This window comes from Oncorhynchus gorbuscha, linkage group LG01, assembly GCF_021184085.1.
Source record: "Oncorhynchus gorbuscha isolate QuinsamMale2020 ecotype Even-year linkage group LG01, OgorEven_v1.0, whole genome shotgun sequence".
Classification (NCBI taxonomy): Eukaryota; Metazoa; Chordata; class Actinopteri; order Salmoniformes; family Salmonidae; genus Oncorhynchus; species Oncorhynchus gorbuscha.
Genome location: NC_060173.1, coordinates 77,108,037 through 77,127,544, shown reverse-complemented (window position 1 = coordinate 77,127,544; position 19,508 = coordinate 77,108,037). Strand labels below are relative to the sequence as shown.

General features: G+C 40.9%; 1 protein-coding gene across 1 annotated transcript; it reads left to right on the top strand.

Annotated features, from left to right (window-relative positions):
• The first annotated feature begins 1,695 nt into the window (after positions 1-1,695).
• Positions 1,696-16,900, top strand: LOC124042636 (interferon-induced helicase C domain-containing protein 1-like). The gene is made up of 16 exons (XM_046360714.1): positions 1,696-2,322; positions 4,217-4,391; positions 4,551-4,727; positions 6,242-6,313; positions 7,610-7,830; positions 8,728-8,938; positions 10,045-10,262; positions 11,428-11,529; positions 11,676-11,799; positions 13,150-13,365; positions 13,472-13,728; positions 13,973-14,122; positions 14,381-14,542; positions 14,683-14,876; positions 15,126-15,219; positions 15,779-16,900. Exons 1-16 carry the CDS (start codon positions 1,882-1,884, stop codon positions 15,971-15,973), a joined length of 3,009 nt encoding a protein of 1,002 aa, XP_046216670.1. The 5' UTR covers positions 1,696-1,881; the 3' UTR covers positions 15,974-16,900.
• Positions 16,901-19,508: the final 2,608 nt, after the last annotated feature.

Below are 19,508 nucleotides of genomic sequence, written 5' to 3'. Positions count from 1 at the left end.
TCAAGAAAGACCACCATGACTTCACGAGACAGAAGGAGAAATTTGCTTAAATCATTTTCAACGCAAGTGGAGATCCAAACCCCAAGGAGCCTGCTCAATCCAAGGAGAAATCCTAACCCAAGCCATACTGTCCCCACTGTGACAATAAAGAACCCTTTTTCAACTCATGTAAAGAGTTCAAGAAGCGTAACACAGGACAGATTGTCAAGTGGATAAAGAATGGAGAAAAAAAAGCTGGACGATCCCACAAAGCTGATGCTTGCACCCTCAGACGACCTTGCAAGACATGTAAAGAGCAGCACCTAACGATCTTTCATGACACCATACAGGAAAACCAGAAAAGCATGCTCATGGTGAGTGTCCCTAAGACCAAGGTATACTTGGACAGTCCCAACCGATCACAGAAACTAATGCTAAAGTTCATGAAGGTCTTACTTCACAACGGAGACCGAGCCCTGGAGACATTCACTGTGCTCGACGATGTTCATCACCCATTTCTTATGATGTGTTACAAATGACAATTTGTATGATATGTTACGAATTTGCAAAACGTACAATATGTTAAGAATTTGCAAAATGTATGATGTGTTACAAAATCTAGCTAGGTGGCTAACGTTAGTTAGCTCGCTAACATTAGCTAGGCTAGGGGTTTAGGAGTTAGGTTAAAGAGTTAAGGTTAGGGGAAGGGTTAAGGTTAGGGTTAGCTAACATGCTAAGTAGGCACAAAGTAGCTAAAAAGTAGTAAGTAGTTGAATTAGCTAAAATTCTAAAGTTATCCATGATAAAATTTAACTCAAAACCTTTGGGTTGCTAGATGTTTGCGATATACACCCACCCATCATTTTTACTTAACCATTCCAAACATTATATCATACTAAATCGAGTGTCTGAGATTTATGAATAGAATAATACGAAACGCTCTGAGACGGGGCTGGTTTGTTTTGTATTTTGATTGGTCCCTGAATCCATAGGTGGATTCACACTGGTGTTCCTCAATCGTTCCATTTATTGGAAGTTTAGTAGTCAACAGCTCGTTTTTTTATCAATACATTGCTCTAGTGGTAGGCAATTCAGTGGTAGGCAATGCAGTGCTTCCTCGAGACTGCAGTGTCGTCACTAGTTTCCACAGCCACAAAGTATTAAACCTCGCCTATGGCGGGATGTACTGCTTGGAATCTTTACCTACGATAGAAATAAACTGAAACATTTTTATGTAATTAATTTCATAATTATGTTGGTCAAATTTCATATTCACACGTGTAAATTTACAAACAAACAAAAAACACATTTTCTTACCTTACAAAAAAAAGCTTACCTTACAAAAAGTAATTGAAATGTATTTTAAGACAATTAAAAACTTTACTAACAAAAAACTGTTACAATTATAAGTGTTTGTCCCTTAAGGTGTAATGTGATATTGTACCCCCTAGCCCCGCTCCAAGACCAATTGTCCATTGTATATTATTCATATATACTTGTGTTCCCACATGTACTTCCTGTATTGATTTGTTGTTAATTAAAAAAAAAAATAATAATAATAAACCTCGCCTATTTCTACAATGTATCTTCTTAAAATGTTATTTTAAACCTAACCACACTGCTTAACTTATGCCTAACTCTAACCTTAAAATAAGACCAAATAGCTCATTTTAGTTTTCATTAATATTTTGACTTTGTGGCTGTGGTAACTGGTGGAAACCAGATTGAAGAGGGAGAAACGAAACTGAAAGTGCCTGCATTGACGGGAATAGAATCTCGATTGACTCATGTTGATTTAACTATTTGCACTGCAGTTAGCCTACTCTTCCGTGTGCTTTTCTACGTGACTCTGGACTTCGATGTGACCAGGCATTTCGTGTGTATCTCTGATCAACCTGATCGATGGCCGCTGACAAAGATGACACCGCCAACATCAGTCTGATTGAGAACTTCAGGCCTAGGCTGCGGAAACTCATTGAAATCGAGTTTGTACTGGATCACCTGAACTTCTTAGACAATGACAACAAGGACTTGATCCGAACTAAGGCGAGAAAAGAGAGCAATCTAAAGGCAGTGGATCTACTTATTGATAAAATCATCAGGATCCGGCCACTTCCGAAAGGTTGGTTCAGGGAGTTTGTGGATGCACTGTCAGCTGGGGGTTGTAAACATGCTGCCACCTACGTGGACGATAGCCCTCCATGTCCTGCTCTGGAGGCAGAGAATGACAACTGCGTCAGACTAATTGAACTTCTGTCGCCAAGTCTTTTGAGGATGAAGACTACTGATGTTTGCTGGGACTGTTTTTCGAAAGGTATTCTCACCACAGAGGACCGTCAAATTGTAAGTAGTTGTATGTGCGTCATCTGGGTTTGGCCGGGGTAGGCCGTCATTGTAAATAGGCATTTGTTCATAACTGACTTGCCTGGTTAAATAAAAAACGTTTTTTATTTATTTTTTAACTCTTATTAAATCAGATTATTAATGATGACCTAAATGTACAAGAAGGGTGTAATTTCGGCTCGCAATCAGGGCATTCCTGCATGGCAATAGTCTGGATATCCCCTGATTGTCTGTGCGATTTACAATGTGGGTCAAAAAGGAAATAACAGTATGATCTGCGTTTTTAACTAGCTGTGAACAGAATGAACAGAAACAGATATATAATAAATATGCTATACACGAGATAAATACACAGGCCCGAATAGATATTTGTAAAGTATGATTTGCAAAGCCAATCCGGGCCTAGAGCGTGCACAGGGGTGCGACATATGGCTATTGGTCCGATTGGCTGAAGCCATGAGCTGGAGGTGATATTAATCTCTCATGTGAAGGCGAGAAAGGGTGAGGTTTGGTGGGAGTCAGTCAGCGCAGCTCCAGTCACACATAAACAACAACAAAACATGCAGGGGGATTCTGTAACAAGAGTGTTATGGGTGGGGGTGGTGGATGGACATAATCCCGTGGCTCTGGTCCAAAGGTTTGTTTTAATGTTTTAACCCTATCCCAGACTTTGACCCTTACCGTAACCATTCGGAATGAGTGCCTCAACTTAACCCTTAAAATTAGACATTTTGAGAAATGGAAACGATAGAGTGCAGCAGGAGCAACAATCCCATGACTCTGGATCAGAAGGTTCCGTGTTCGATCCCAGTCGTGGATACTGTTTTTAATTTTTATATTAGTGTTTTGGAATTTAAAAAAAAATCTATTTGACCTTTTGGAGAAATTAAATGATACAGAGAATGTATAGATTGCCCATACATTGTCCTTCATGCTCGCCTAAACACTTCGTAATTTGACTTTTGGAGAATGTGGATGAATGTCTAATTCTGCAGTGAGACCTTGTTGAGCTACCGGTGTCGCCCTCCTGCTGTGTACCAGAGTCCTTCTAGAGATAACTATCTAGCTAGCTAACACACTGTCCTTCGCTCCCACCGGGAGGACACCAGTAACACAGCTAGCTAGGAAACTGGTAGACCGTGACCTTCGCCTCCCAAAAACTCAGAATGTATTATTTGTTTACCTTTTCACCCACATTTGAATAGCATAGACAATCAGAGAAAATCATTTTTGAGCGTGGTATATTCGTCAGTGCCAGAAAGAGAATGGCAAAAAATCATCAAGATGACATGCAGACCCCAAACAGGCAAATAATGGTGCAGTGTACAACGGTGTCCAGAACGGCATCTCTGAATGCACAACGCGCCGGTCCTTGTCACGGGTGAACTATTGCAGCAGACGACCACACCGGAGCCGACTAAAAACAAGAAGCGTGGGCAGCAATCACCAACACTGGACAGTTGAGGAGTGGAAGAAGAGAGTGGGAAAAGATTGCCTGGTCCAAGGAAATCCGGTTCCTGTTGCGTCATGCTGATGGCAGAGTCAGGATTTGGCTAAGCAGCATGAGTCCATGGCCCCATCCTGCCTGGTGTCAATGGTACAGACTGGTGGCGTAATGGTTGTGGGGAATGTTTTCCTAGCACACGTTACATCCCTTGATGGCAATTCATCAATGTTTTACTGTCCCGAAGAATTCACGCTGTTCTGGGGGCAAAGGGGGATACATCCCGGTACTAGATGGGTGTACCTAATAAACTGTCCACTTAGTGTATTTATGTAATATATCTCTGGACCAGATGAGGGCAGACTAATGCCACTAACTGCACTGCAGCTTTGATGTGAGTACATAACGCTTACATTAGCCTATTTTTAACCCATTCTATTTCTGTTTTAGATTTTAGCTGAATGTCAAAACCGAGGAAATATGGGTGGTGCTCGTGAACTGCTCAGGAGAATCGTGAGATTCCCGCCCGGATGGTTCTCCACCTTCTTGAATTCCTTACAGGTCACTGAACACAAGGACCTGTGTAAAGAATTGACAGGGGAGTCACCTGGTGATAACTTGATAGGTAAGAATGTATAGATTGCCCATACATTGTCCTTCATGCTAGCCTAAACCATGCTCCTTTGAACTTGAATAGTAGCTTTGAATAAGATGTAAATATTGACTAACCTATCCCTGTCTTTTTCTCATCATGATATCATTTATAACATGACCAATACACCAGATGAGCCAGGTGTCCTGATGGCTGTGAATGAAGCTCCAGGGAATGTGGATCCCATGGTGGAGGAGGGTCCTGTAGAAGCAGCGGGGAAATCTTTTCTCCCAGAGCAGGAGACATTGGATAGCAGTGTGACCAGCATGAATCTGGATGAACCTTCAGAGGCTGACTCAGAAATTGCAGGTCCAATATAACACAGTCATACCCTTTTACTGACCTTTACAGCATTGATCATGAGAGTCAAGGTTGTAGTGCTGGGCCTTTTGTTCATAAAGCGTCTCATAGTAGGAATGCTGATCTGGGGTCAGTTTTGCATTTTAGATTATAATTAATGGACACGGGCGACACGCCTGTTCATAGGTCCGCACTCCTCGTCTGAGACACTTTATGAACAGGTTGGATATTCAACCTTTAAGGATAAATAAGTAGAGTGCTAGAGGAAGGTGCATTGGAGACACATTTTTGAAACACTGAAGCAGTACTCGTTCAAAGCAGTAAATTCAGTTGAAGTCGGAAGTTTACATACGCTTAGGTTGGAGTCATTAAAACTTGTTTTTCAACCACTCCACACATTTCTTGTTTTACAAACTACTATTATTCTAACATTTCACATTCTTAAAATAAAGTGGTGATCCTAACTGACCTAAGACGGGGAATTTTTACTAGGATTAAGTGTCAGGAATTGTGAAAAACTGAGTTCAAATGTACTTAGCTAAGGTGTATGTAAACTTCCGACTTCAACTGTACAGTATTTATACTGAAAAAAAAAAAAAAAAAAACGCAAAAAAAAAAACGCAAAAAAAAACGCAACATGCAACAATTTTACTGAGTTATAGTTCATAGAAGGAAATCAAACAATTGAAATAAATAAATAATGCCCTAATTTATGGATTTCACATGACTGGGCTAGGGTGCAGCCATGGGTGGGCCTGCAAGGGCATCGGCCCACCCACTTGGGAGCCAGTCCCGGCCAATCAGAATGAGCTTTTCCCCACAAAAGGGCTTTATTACAGACAGAAATACTTATCCGTTTCATCAGCTGTCCAGGTGGCTGGTCTCAGACGATACCGCAGGTGAAGAAGCCAGATGTGGCGGTCCTGGGCTGGCATGGTTACATGTGGTCTGTGGTTGTGAGGCCGGTTGGACATACTGCCAAATTCTCTAAAATGACGATGGAGGCGGCTTATGGTAGAGAAATTGACATTAAATTCTCTGGCAACAGCTCTGGTGGACATTCCTGCAGTCAGCATGCTCCCTCAACTTGAGACATCTGTGTGATTGTGTTGTGACAAAACTGCACATTTTAGAGTGGCCTTTTAATGTCCCCAACACAAGGTGCACCTCTGTAATGATCATACTGTCTAATCAGCTTCTTGATATGCCGCATCTGTCCGGTGGATGGATTATCTTGGTAAAGGAGAAATGCTTATTAACAGGGATGTAAACCAATTTGTGAACAAAATTAGAGACGAATAAGCTTTTTGCGCGTATGGAAAATATCTGGGATCTTTTATTTCAGCACATTAAACATGCGACCAACACAATACATGTTGCATTTATATTTTGTGCAGTATAAAATCTGTGTAAACAAATGTTAACACATTAAGCTGAAAATATCACATTGAGATGGATGACTTTAACCTTTGAAAATTATTAACACGCCAGTTGTGTAAATAATTATTGTTTGATATTTTTAGACCTATATAGTGGCACAGAAGAACCAATGGAAAATGGGAAACCGGAAAATAGCTTGGATCTCTCAATGTCAGGTAATATTTAATTCACCTTGTCCTGTTCTGTTTCATATGCAGCAATTTTTGGAAAATAGCTCAACCCCTAATCATTCTTTGAACAAAAGTTAGAAACTGTATCTGACATTACCTTAGAAAATAATGCAGTTGGATTACATGTTAGATTCATAGCATAGGCTCTTTTTAAAACAGTTTGAACTATTGCGAGTCATCAGTCAATCACAAATATAGTCCTAATATAGACCTACTGTACTCCTCCACCATGTACAAAAGGGGGAACCACGAAGGAATTGGTCCTTTTAGAGGCAACACTTTTAATTTTCTCACCTCACATTAAAAAAGGTGACTGATTAGTTCACTTTAATAGGCTTTTTATAAATCAGCCAATTTATATTTATGCCATGATTCCGCCACAAGGGGTCTGTGACATCATGATGATGATGCGGAGTGATGAGTCATGGGACGTCAATGTTACGTGGCAGATGAGCCAGCAGCAGGCCTCGGCCAGGTGAAGCCTAACACACCGACGCGGACAGCTCCTGTCACTCAAACCAGCCTCTGATGACACCGCTGTGTGCCTGTTTTGTATTGCCTTTAGTTTGAGTTACTCTCAATCTTGCTTACATTACTCTGCTATCGAGGCCGTGAGTCACCATATTCAGCCACATGTTGGGGATTTTTTATTTATTTAGCTACTCTGGAAGTTGGGCAGAATGCCTGATGTGAGCAGATCCAATACATATGGGGATATGGTGCGTTTCCATAAACCAGTTGCATGTGTGCTCTGCGGCTTAAAGAAGACATTGGGAGTACTTAATTAAAATACAGTATATTGCATTCTGCTTTCTCCATCAGGTGGAAAACCACTGTGTGGGATTCACATCTTATTGACATGGCATTAACCATGGTGGAATCTCCTCTCTAATAAGTCTGGGATTTGCTTATAAAAGACCAGGAGACCACAACGTTCACTGTCTATTTCATGTTGAGTTTAGGACACCATATCTCTCCATTGGTTTTTGTTGCTGCCGGAGTCCAATTTAATAATGCTAGTTGAGACAAGAGACCTCTAACATACAATGTATGCGTAGAGAGATTAAAATGTTTTCCTTGTAGTTATACATGGAAGCACACCTGCTTTTCCCATAACATAGACTGACCAGGTGAATCCAGGTGAAAGCTATGATCCCCTTTTATATGTCACTTCTTAAATCCACTTCAATCAATGTTGGTGTAGGTGAGATAAAGAAGGATGTTCAGGGTGCTGATGTGGACAGCAATTTTGATCTGAACCTCGCTCCTCTGCTCTAACAGGCTGCATTGCCCCTGCTGCTGGAAGCCCCCCAAAAGCTGTCATTGTTCTTCGAGATTACCAGATGGACGTGGCCAGGCCCGCCTTGGAGGGAAAAAACATCATCATATGCCTCCCGACAGGAAGTGGTAAAACCAGAGTTGCTGTCTATATTACCAAAGAACATCTGGACAGCAGGAGGAAAGAGGGCCGACCAGGGAAAGTGGTCGTCTTGGTGAACAAGGTACTCCAGTTTCCCATACAATGTTCCATGCACACAACCTGTCTGAACTGTATGTGTGTGTATTGTAACATACTGTAGCTAGGCCTATAGAGATCACAAAGAAAGCTGCTAGCACAGTACAGTACTGGGCATGACACAGTCTCTACTCTTCACAAATAATGACCTTTTAAGAGTAATAGAATACACCACTTTACAACGTTTGGCACAGACATTCCCATGTTCTTTTTCTATATTGGAAAGACCATTGTCATATCACATCTAGCACGGTTCACATGTAGGGTATGGTGGTACTCATTTTGGGTACTGTTAATATTTAAGTGCGGGAGCTTCACAATACTTTTGAGCTAATATTATATGAGGTGCATGAAGTCCAGCAGTAGAACAATGTAGGTCCCCGTACTCAGCTCCAGTGAGCACCTGCCCAAGTCGAGCACTGCATATTTAACGATGCACACCCCTATAAGTGTGACTGTGTTATGGAGTTACTTAGTGTTCTTTTTCTCAGCATCTAAAATGTACATCCCGATCCAATTTGAGAAATTAATGAAATAAAACACACAACATGATATGCATCTTCGTTGAAGTAGAAATCACTTTTCTAGTGCTGCTTTTGGCAGGAAAGTGAGTACCTCCCCAAACTCAAAAACACTGAATATGTCATCTTGTTTGCACGCATTATTGTAACACATGTCCAATTTGTCAGTCTAAACCATTTTTTAAAAATGAACTCTGTTCATAAGTTGTTGTACTTTCAAACATAAAGAACTGTGCATATGCGTCAGCTAAGTGCATACTGACAGTGAGAAATACAGTATAGCTTTCTTTTTAGAGGCAGACCCTCGCATATTGAATGTGAGTAACCTCTAGTCTTTCTAATAATGATATGTTCTCCTTCAGGTGCCCCTGGTCGAGCAGCATTACTCCACAGAGTTCTGGAAGTTCCTTAAAAACAAATATAAAGTTGAGAGGGTCAGTGGGGACTCCCAGCTCAAAATCTCCTTCACAGACATTGTCCAGAAAAACGATATTGTCATCTGTACAGCCCAGCTTCTGGAGAACTACTTGGAAAGGGCTCACAGTGGAGATGACGATGGGATTAAACTTTCAGGTTCGTCATCATTTTCCTGAATTTAGTTTCCTAATCACTACATCTGGGATGGGAGTAACGTTAATGGGAAACGTATCTGCAGTAAGCTAGGCATGTTTATGTAAAACTTTGACCGTGGATTTTTATCTCCGCCTTAGTCCAAAGTCAGCTTGCTGGCCACAGCTATGGACGTTAGCGAGGTTTCGAATTGGAAAGTAAACAGGACGTGTCTCCTCTGAGAATTAATTTGACAGGTTCTTGTCAGTCAGTTGCTTCCGGCTCTCCTGCTTGCTCTTGCTGGCACTCGCCAGTCCAAGGTGGAATTTCCCTCGGTGTAACATATGCTGTTTGTTGAAACGCCTGAGAGGGTTAGTTTTTTTTCTTCTTCTGGTGCTTTCCAGGCCACACGTCTGTTCAAGCCATCAGTGTGTGGCTGATCAAATTCACATGAGAGCCTCTGTCACTGCATCAGACTGAATGTTCCACTCCAGACTCTTATGCCCTCTGGGGAAGGGAATTATAGCACTTCTGTTTTGTATTTGTGGATGTTCATACCTCGTCACACGTCTCCCAGTGCTGTGAAATACACATTTAAACCTTTCTGAGAAATGGACTCTAGCGACACAGCAGTCAGGCAGTGTGGTGGTAAATGCATCGTAGACTTCCTAGAAAAGTAGTGGTTAGTGTGGGAGGGCCTCAGACATAGAGCCAGACCAGGGAGGGTGTAATTTGTGGGTGTCAATAAGCCACTTAAGTATATTTACAGCACTAGCATTATGGGAGATCAAACAAAGGGAATGTTGAAATCAGGTAGTAAAGCTAGAGCCAACTATTGTTCCTAGGAGCCCTACAGCAATGTAACCAGACCCACGGCACAATGTAATGGATAAGGAGACAAAGTGATCAGCAGACCAATCTGGCCTGGGCGGAAGCTTTTCTACGGTCTATGAGGGTCAGACGGTTTTAGATTGTTGAATGAGTAACAGCAGGAACGTTTGCAATTTGAAATGTACACCAGCTGTCTCCTATATCCATTATATGACACGTTCTTACGTTAAACCAATATGTTTCCTTTTGTCTTCCAACAATCACATTGAGTGTATTTGCTCCTTGTTTCTGCCGTGTAGATTTGTCACTGATTGTGATCGATGAGTGCCACCACACACAGAAGGGAGGAGTCTATAACCACATCATGATCCGCTACCTCAAGCAGAAGCACAAGAACGCCAAGTTAAAGAAAGAGCAGAAGGATACAGTGGCCATCCCACAAATCCTAGGCTTGACCGCCTCACCCGGCGTCGGGGGAGCCAAGAAAATTGATAAAGCAGAAGAGCACATTCTACGAGTAAATACCATACACTACTACTAGGCTACATCTCTTTTTTCTCTCTCCCTCTTTCTCATTCTCTCTCTCTAGACACACACCCTCATCATTCTCATTCTTGCCCTTCCTCTTTTCATTAAGCACTTTCCTCCCTCCCTGTCAAGCCCCACCCGCCCTTTGTCCCTCCCTCATTCAGTTACTACTCTGCTAAGTGCTCACCCCTGCTCAGCCAAGCTGTTTCCAATGTTCCACATGGCCTCTGCACTCCAGGCAGCCGTAAACCTCACCATGCCTTTTTTTAATGCCTATGTTTGGCTTTTGCTCCTGAGGGGCGCAGTGGTCTAAGGCACTGCATCTCGGTGCTAGAGGTGTCACCTCAGACACCCTGGTTCGAATCCAGACTGGATCACAACCAGGCCGTGATTGGGAGTCCCTTAGCGCGGCGCACAATTGGCCCAGCGTCATCCTCGTTTGGTCAGGGTAGGCCGTCATTGTAAATAAGAATTTGTTCTTAATGACTTGCCTAGTTAAATAAAGGTTAAATAAAAACTTTTTCACCACACAGGAAAGAATTGGAAACAGCTTTTGGTTTAACTCTCAATGGGTCACACTGAAGTGGTGATGCAAAGTAATATTATTGTTATTTTATTTGAATATACTCAGTGGTGTAAAGTACTGAAGTAGTACTTTAAAATATTTTTATTTAAGTTGTTTTTTGGGGGTGTCTGTACTTTACTATTTATATTTTTGACAACTTCTACTCCATTCTTGTGCTTTTTACTCCATACATTTTCCCTGGCAGCCAAAAGTAGTCTTTATATTTTGAATGCTTAGCAGGACAGGAAAATGGTCCAATCCATGCTCTTATTAAGAGACCATCCCCGGTCATCCCTAGTGCCTCTGATCTGGCGGACTCACTAAACACAAGTGCTTCGTTTGTAAATGGTTTCTTGAGTCATTTTCTACTAAGGTATCTTTACTTTTACTTAAGTATGACAATTGGGTACTTTTTCCACCACTGAATATACTGTGTGATTGATTAATAGAACACTACTTTGGAAGTACAGTATTGCATTGCTAAGCTTTGTGACTGTATTACAGAGGACAGGTGGTTTCTAATAAAACCTCATGGTATTTGTTTTGATGTTTTTGCTCATTGGTTCAATTCATGTTCTGTCTTTTGTAGATCTGCGCAAATTTGGACGCATACAAAATAATGACGGGGAACCTTGGGGAAAACAAAAAAGAACCGCACAAAAAAATTGCCACTGCCGAAGAGAGAAAAGAGGTACTCGTCAAAAAAAATGATAATAAATGTATTCCCAGTAGAGAGAGATGTGGATTTTCATGAAATAATATATATACATCATCCTGAGTTTTTGAAGTGTGTAAATGTATTTATGTGCTTACATCTGTTTAATTATCTCTTGTCAGGATCCCTTTGGTGACGTTCTCAAAGGAGTCATGAATGCCATTCACATCCATGCTGAACTGAACCCTACCTGTGACCTAGGCACCCAGAACTATGAGCAGTGGGTGGTCCAGAAAGAACAAAATGGTGAGGGATCACATTTATTTTCATGTTCTTTTGTACTGGAGGGCTACTAATAAGAGGCGTAATCAAAATATATTTCAACCGTTCTCTATACCAAGTGTCATAGTTTAATAAATAGACACCCTATTATACCCCAACAGTAAAATATAATACAAAAATATAAATGCAGCATGTAAAGTGTTGGTCCCATGTTTCATGAGCTGAAATAAAAGATCCCAGAAACTTTCCAGACGCACAAAAAGCGTATTTCTCTCGGATTTTGTGCACTTGTTTGTTTACATCCCTGTTAGTGAGCGTTTCTCCGATGCCAAGACAGTCCTTTCACCTGACAGGTGTGGCATATCAAGAAGCGGATTAAACAGCATGATCATTACACAGGTGCACCTTGTGCTGTGGGCAATAAAAGGTCACTTAAAATTTGCATTTTTGTCACACAACACAATGCCACAGATGTCTCAAGTTTTGAGGGAGCGTACAATTGGCATGCTGACTGCAGGAATGTCCACCAGAGCTGTTGCCAGAGAATTCAATGTTAATTTCTCTTAACATAAAACGTAGTTTTAGAAAATTTGTCAGTACGTCCAACCGATCTCACAACCGCCGACCACGTGTAACTACACCAGTCCAAGACCTCCACAGCCGGCTTCTTTACCTGCGTCTGAAACTAGCCACCCGGACAGCTGATGAAACTGTGAGTTTGTACAACCAAATAATTTCTGCACACTGTCAGAAACCATCTCAGGGAAGCTCATCTGCTGGCTCGTCGTCCTCATCAGGGTCTTGACCTGACTGCAGTTCTGCGTAGTAACGAGATCCTGAGGCCCATTGTCGTGCCATTCATCCACCGCCATTAACTCATGTTTCATCATGATAATCCACATCCCATGTCGCAAGGACACAATTCCTGGAAGCAGAAAATGTAGTTCTTCCATGCCCAGCATGCTCACAAGACATGTCACACATTGAGCGTGTTTGGGATGCTCTGGATCGACTTGTACGACAGTGTGTTCCAGTTCCCAGAATATCCAGAAACTTCGCACAGCCATTGAAGAGGAGTGGGACAACATTCCACAGGCCACAATCAACAGCCTGATCAACTCTATGCGAAGATGTGTCGCGCTACATGAGGCAAAGGGTGGTCACACCATATACTGACTGGGTATCTGTGACTAACAGATACATATCTGTATTCCCAGTCGTAAAATCTATAGATTAGTGCCTAATTTATTTATTTAAACTGACTGATTTTCTTATATGAACTGTAACTCAGTAAAATATTTGAAATTGTTGCATGTTGCATTTATATTTTTGTTCAGTGTACGTTCCTAAGCAACTATCGATGTTTTCCTACAGCTGCAAAAGAGGAGAATCAAAAAGTGCGAGTTTGTGCTGAGCATCTACGGCAGTACAACGAGGCCCTGTACCTAGGCAAAACCATCCGCATGTGGGATGCCTTCAGCTTCCTGGACAAATACTTTGACGAGGAGCTGAAGAAGAAAGTGGCCCCAGAGGACGAGGAGGCCATCATTAAGACTGATACAGAGCGATTCCTTTTCACACTCTTTAAAGGTAGCTTACTGTACATCTAATGTTTTTAGTACATTGTAATGTAGCCCTACATAGATATCTGGGAGTGTATTTTTCACGGCTTTCTTCAAAATCTACTTTCTTGCAGATAGCAAAGTGAAACTGCAGGAGTTGGCTAAGCTTACCCAGTATGAAAATAATAGCCTAGCTAAGCTGAGAACCAAAATCCTGCATGAGTTTACATCTAGAGAAAAGGCTAGAGGGATCATTTTCACGAAAACCCGTCGCAGTGCCATCGCATTAGCTCAATGGGTTCAGGAGAACTCCAAGTTCGAGGAGGTCGGAGTAAAAGCTTGCCATGTGATTGGAGGAGGAGGCCAGAGTGTCGTGAAACCAATGACCGCTGTGAGTGCACGGTTTCACATTTTACAAAGGCTGGCTGTCAGCCAAGTCTGCATTTTATACTTAAATAGATCACTTTGAAAACATTCACTGTGAAAATGTACTTAAGTGGATGACAGTAGTATTACATCAAATTAGTTCATATTTTTTTGACTAATGCACAGTGTCATACATCCTCTTCTGTGTAAAGTTGTGCTTAATTACATTGTATTGAATAATATATTTTGCCCACGTTTGTGTTTCTCAGGCAGAACAAAGGGATGTTTTGAACAAGTTTCAGAGTGCGGAGATCAACTTGCTGATTGCAACAACAGTGGCTGAAGAGGGTCTGGACATAGCAGCATGTAACTTTGTGATACGATATGAGCTTGTGACCAATGAGATCGCTATGATTCAGGTCAGTGATTTAAAGGTTAACTGGCTTTGCCAAAAACATGTCAATATCCACAGTGTCATTATTAACTGAGAACTATGAACTTAGATTCTGTATCGTCTGCTAACTCTTTCGGTATGCGCCAAATAAATAGTATTCACTGGTTAGCAGACGATGTACTCACTGTATTACTCAATCCGCGTTATCATGCTGTTAGCCTGACTTCAAGCGCTCACTGCCATGGTTTAATGAGAACATGTTTACTGTGTTTGTGTCTTGTAGGCCCGAGGCAGAGGCAGAGCTGAGGACAGTAGTTATACCTTAGTGGCAGGGGAGGGTTCTGGGGTCGCTGAACGAGAGAGTGTCAACGAGTACCGTGAGAAGATGATGAGCAAAGCTATCGATAAAGTCAAGAAATTAGATCAAGAGGAATATGAAAAGAGGGTAAGTATCCTCTCAACTCTTAACTGCCAGCTTGATATTAAATGGAATATATTTTAAGATTTTGATTTCTTAAACCTAGTTGAGTAACGTAAAAATAAAAAAAATTATATACTAATTGCGTTTTAATTGTTTGTTGCCAGATTAAAGAATTCCAGATTCAGGCGATCATGGAGGAAAAAGTGCGAACAACCAAGAAGAAGCAGAAAGGAATGAAAAAGGAGAGCCCGTCCAAAGTGAAGTTCAGTTGTAGAAGCTGCAACAAACCAGTCTGCTCTGGGGAAGATGTTGAAATCATTGAAAATATGCACAGAGTCAACGTAACACCCCAATTTAAGTATGTTCTGCTGCAAACAGCTGCCCTCTTGTCAAAGTAACCCAAACTGTGCAAGTTTGTAGCCTACTATACAGTACACGGTTGTTGGTAAAGATGTGTAGTACACACGTTCTAGCATTAGAAAACTAAAAGATATACCCAAAACCCCTATATTCACATTTTAAAATGCTTGCCTTTAGTCTGCATACAGCCCCTCAACCACAGATGTCAGTTATTATTGAAACAATGTCTGTTCTCTTTCTTTTGCAGGGAACTTTTCATTCAAAGAGAAAACACCTCACTTGTTAAAAGGCTACTGGACTATGAGACCAATGGTTTCATAGCATGCAAAGACTGTGGACAGGTAGGCCTATGCCCTGTCCTAATTCTGTAAAGAGAGAAAGACGTTGGTGTTGACCTATAATAGACAACAATTGACGTTAAAGTTTGAAAGGCACTTGCCAATCTAGCAAGTAAGGAGTATTTTTTTTTTCGGTTGCCTTAAGATTTGCCTAAAAATGTACATTTGCTTTTTACATGCAGGAGAGCCACATATGGCCTACCTTACACCTACACATATGGGACGAATCAGAAAGATCAGTACTGGAATTATTGTATTTTGGTTGTTATCAGTAAAAGATTCTCAGAGCAGGCTCAACTTGTCCGACTGCCATAAAGTGTCTGTCTTTCACTTAAACAATTGGGAGAAACCCAAGCGATCAGTTTTAGGCTGCTAGAATTCTTTCTGTTTGGTTGTTTTCAGAGCAGGCTCAACTTGCGTGACTGCTTAGTTCATTTGCCAAAGGCAATAGGGTACCCCTTAATGTCAATCCCTGAATAGATATTCAAACATCTCAATCTATATCCACTGTAAGTGCATGTTACACAGCCAACTGTTCACTCACGTCGATTTCTTCCCACAGAGGTGGGGTTCAATGATGCTCTACCGTGGAATCGAGTGTCCCTGTCTTCACGTCAAGAACTTCCTGGTGACGTATGATGAAAAGAGGAAGAACGTCAACAAGTGGAGCGAGCTGGGTATCCAGTTACCTGCCTTTGACTATGCTGAACACGCTCGATCTGTGGCCGAAAGCTCGGAGGATGAAGAATCAATGTAATAATATGGTAACGACAAGGATTGTTTTGCGAAAAGTAAGAATCAAAACGAATGCATGCAGCTCCGTGTATCTGTGGTAGTTGGATTGAATAAATCAGCCTTACATGTTCACTTGAAGAAGCTTTTACAATGTGACTTCGCTCGTATCTTTTTAATTGCGAAAGCCGTCATTGATGCAGTATGATACGGGGGGGTTTCAGGTGTCTTACAAGCTGCTGCTTTTAATTGTCATGAATGAATCATTGTATTATTCAATTTATTGTCAATGGCTATCAGTAAATGTTGAATCAAATGAATAATGTATTTTTCTGATTGAAAAAAAGATTGTGAAGAAAACATGACATTACTATGTGCCCTAGATATCTCCATGCTTAATCACTGATTGGGGAAAACGGGTTCAGCAGGAAGAGCGATTACTAGTTGAATATGGTGTGCAAACATTTTTCTTTTAAAAACATTTCTAATCTGTACTCATAGACGAGCTGTTGTTGTGTCAGACACCACATAATACATCATGAATGGGTCAAACTAAAGATGAAACTGAACTTCGACACACTTCCTCTCCCTTGTGATCCGCTGGTGTTTTCCCGGACCCTATGGTCCGCACCGGTCAGCACACGTTTATGTTTAGATCTAACACTAGACAGGTGGGGTTTTTTTTTGTGTGTATTGTCGGTAAATTCACTTATCACTTTGCCCAATGTCACAGGTGTGACCTGTCCAGGGGTATGGTGATGTGTTGCCCTGGCTACTGTGACTTGATAGTTCAGGGAGTAATAAAAGGAAAGAATATGGGTGTCCACGTCATTACTTTTTTCTTCTTCATTGTTTTGTTTAATCCTAAATTCATAGCTTTCAAAATATTTCCATAATACAAATGTCTGCCATTTGTGAAGTGTATGAGACAATAAATTGAGCAGTCAATTTGCCTCTGTGTGTTTGCTTTCAATCCTCTCTGTCACTTGGCACACCCCTGCATGGAATAAACTGTATATACTTTGCAGACATACAAATTAATGTTTATTTATTCACAAAATGCCTAGAACTCCACAACTTGCGAATGTATTCTATATCATTCCAAAAGGTTGCCCATGTTCACTGATAATAACTGCTTATGATATGTGGTGAATGGAAAAGCCACTTCCTAAAACTTGGCCAATTCAGCGCCCTCTGAAAGTTATTTGGGCTGCTGACTTCGAGGAGGCATCCCTGTGACTAGTATGCGTTACAATTTCCAAGCATTTCCTTACGGTTGCATCCTGGAGTTTAATAAGGGAAGCCAAGTGCAACTTTAATTGGAAGGAGTAACATGTGTATATATATATATATATATCTCGGTGCTTAAGTTTCGATTTTTCTGCGTTATGTTAATTATTTGACATCCAGAGAGTGTGCGGAGAGACAGTTTCGTCATAGCAACTTGATGATTTTTGCGGCTGCACTTGAAGAAACCTGAAAAGTTCTTGAAATGTTTTGTATTGACTGACCTTCATGACTGTTATTTCCCTCTGCATATTTGAGCTGTTTTTGGTATAATATGGACTTGGTCTTTTAACAAATGTATTTTTTAATTTTTTATTTAACCTTTATTTAACTAGGCAAGTCAGTTAAGAACAAATTCTTATTTACAATGACGGCCTACCAAAAGGCAAAAGTACTCCAGTGGGGACGGGGGCTAAAAGCATAAATAAAATATAAGTATAGGACAAGACACACATCCCGACAAGAGAGACAACAACACTACATAAAGAGAGACCTATGACAATAACATAGCAAGGCAGCGACACATGACAACACAGCATGGTAGCAACACAACATGACAACAACAATGTAGCAACACAACATGGTAGCAGAACAAAACATGGTACAAACATTATTGGGCACAGACAACAGCACAAAGGGCAAGAAGGTTTAGAGATAACAATACATCACGCAAAAGCAGCCACAACTGTCAGTAAGAGTGTCCATGATTGATTCTTTGAATGAAGAGATTGAGATACAACTGTCCAGTTTGAGTGTTGCAGCTCATTCCAGTTGCTAGCTGCAGCGAACTCCTAACTTGTCACAACGCAACACAACTGATTGGCTCAAACGTGTTAAACGCATCAAACACATTAAGAAGGAAAGGCACACCTTTTAACAAGGCACACCGCTTAATTGAGATGCAGTCCAGGTGACTACCTCATGAAGCTGGTTGAGAGAATGCCAAGAGTGCAAAGCTGGCATCAAGGCAAAGGGTGGCTACTTTGAAGAATCTCAAATATAAAATATATTTTGATTTGTCAAACACTTTTTTGGTTACTACATGATCACATATGTGTAATTTCGTTGATGTCTTCGCTATTATTCTACAATGTAGAAAATAGTACAAATAAAATAAAAACTTCAACGAGTAGGAGGGTCCAAACTTTTGACTGGTACTGTATATCTGAGAGCCATAAGAAAGGTCAGGAAACTATTTTAAAATGTTTTTGCATGTATTTATCCCCTTAATTAAGGCACTAAACTATCTCCATATAGACTGGCACCGAGACCTTAAGCCAAACAGAGAACATCATCCTGTTAGTGAGTGTCTCATCTTTCAATAGAGGGGTCATAATAGTTTTGTTAGACCAAACCGTTCGGACACAACAGACGTTTTTGTGAGGAGACCAATTTTCAGGATATCTCATGATCTGACAAACACTGCTCTATTTCTGCCACCTCTCAGGGCGATGTCAGCGGATGTGGTGGATTGAGACGCAGCCCGTGCAACAACAACATATCTCTAGTTTCAACAGACCGATTTTGATGGGAATTTCTGTGTGATGTTAGTTATTCTTATTTTTTTAGGTGGTAGACCAGCTTTAATATTGCAGATAGATTGTAGCATCCATCAATGTGATTGTCTGCATCATTTCCAATCGCTGATATATTTTGGGGTAAATGTATATATATAGTGAACAACAATGCTTAGGCCTCTACTTCCAGCTTATATATACTATATACATTTAATGGACACAGTCTGTTTTACAATAGTTATATTCTGTTTGTTTTCCTCTACTCTCAACCTCCCCCATCTATTTCTGATGTCCATCCGGTTTGATTTCTATTTGCCATATATTTCAAACTGTGCTCTTTCACAAAAGATCTTAGCCTATAAAGTTTTGTTGTTGTTTGTAACATTTGTAAAAAGCTTTGGGAACTTTGTACCTGTAGTCAACTTCATTCTGATTCTGCGGTCACGGTCAAACAGATACCTAGCCTAAACATCTTGATTCTATGTTTAGCGGAGATCTTCTGTGAATAAAGTAGTTATAAATAGGGAAGAAGAAAAACGTCTAACAATGTCATTTGACTGCTCTATGAGTGGTCTAGATCACTCTGCGATGTGGGAAGGTGTTTAAGAGCAAAGTTACTAACGAAGGCTCAGGGAAACGAGGCCCTGATGTTTCCATCTTTTCCCCCCCTAGAACATATATCAATATATCAAATTGTGCAAAAGGCCTGATGCCAAAGGCACATCTTATCTTTAACTTTTCACCCAAACACCAGAT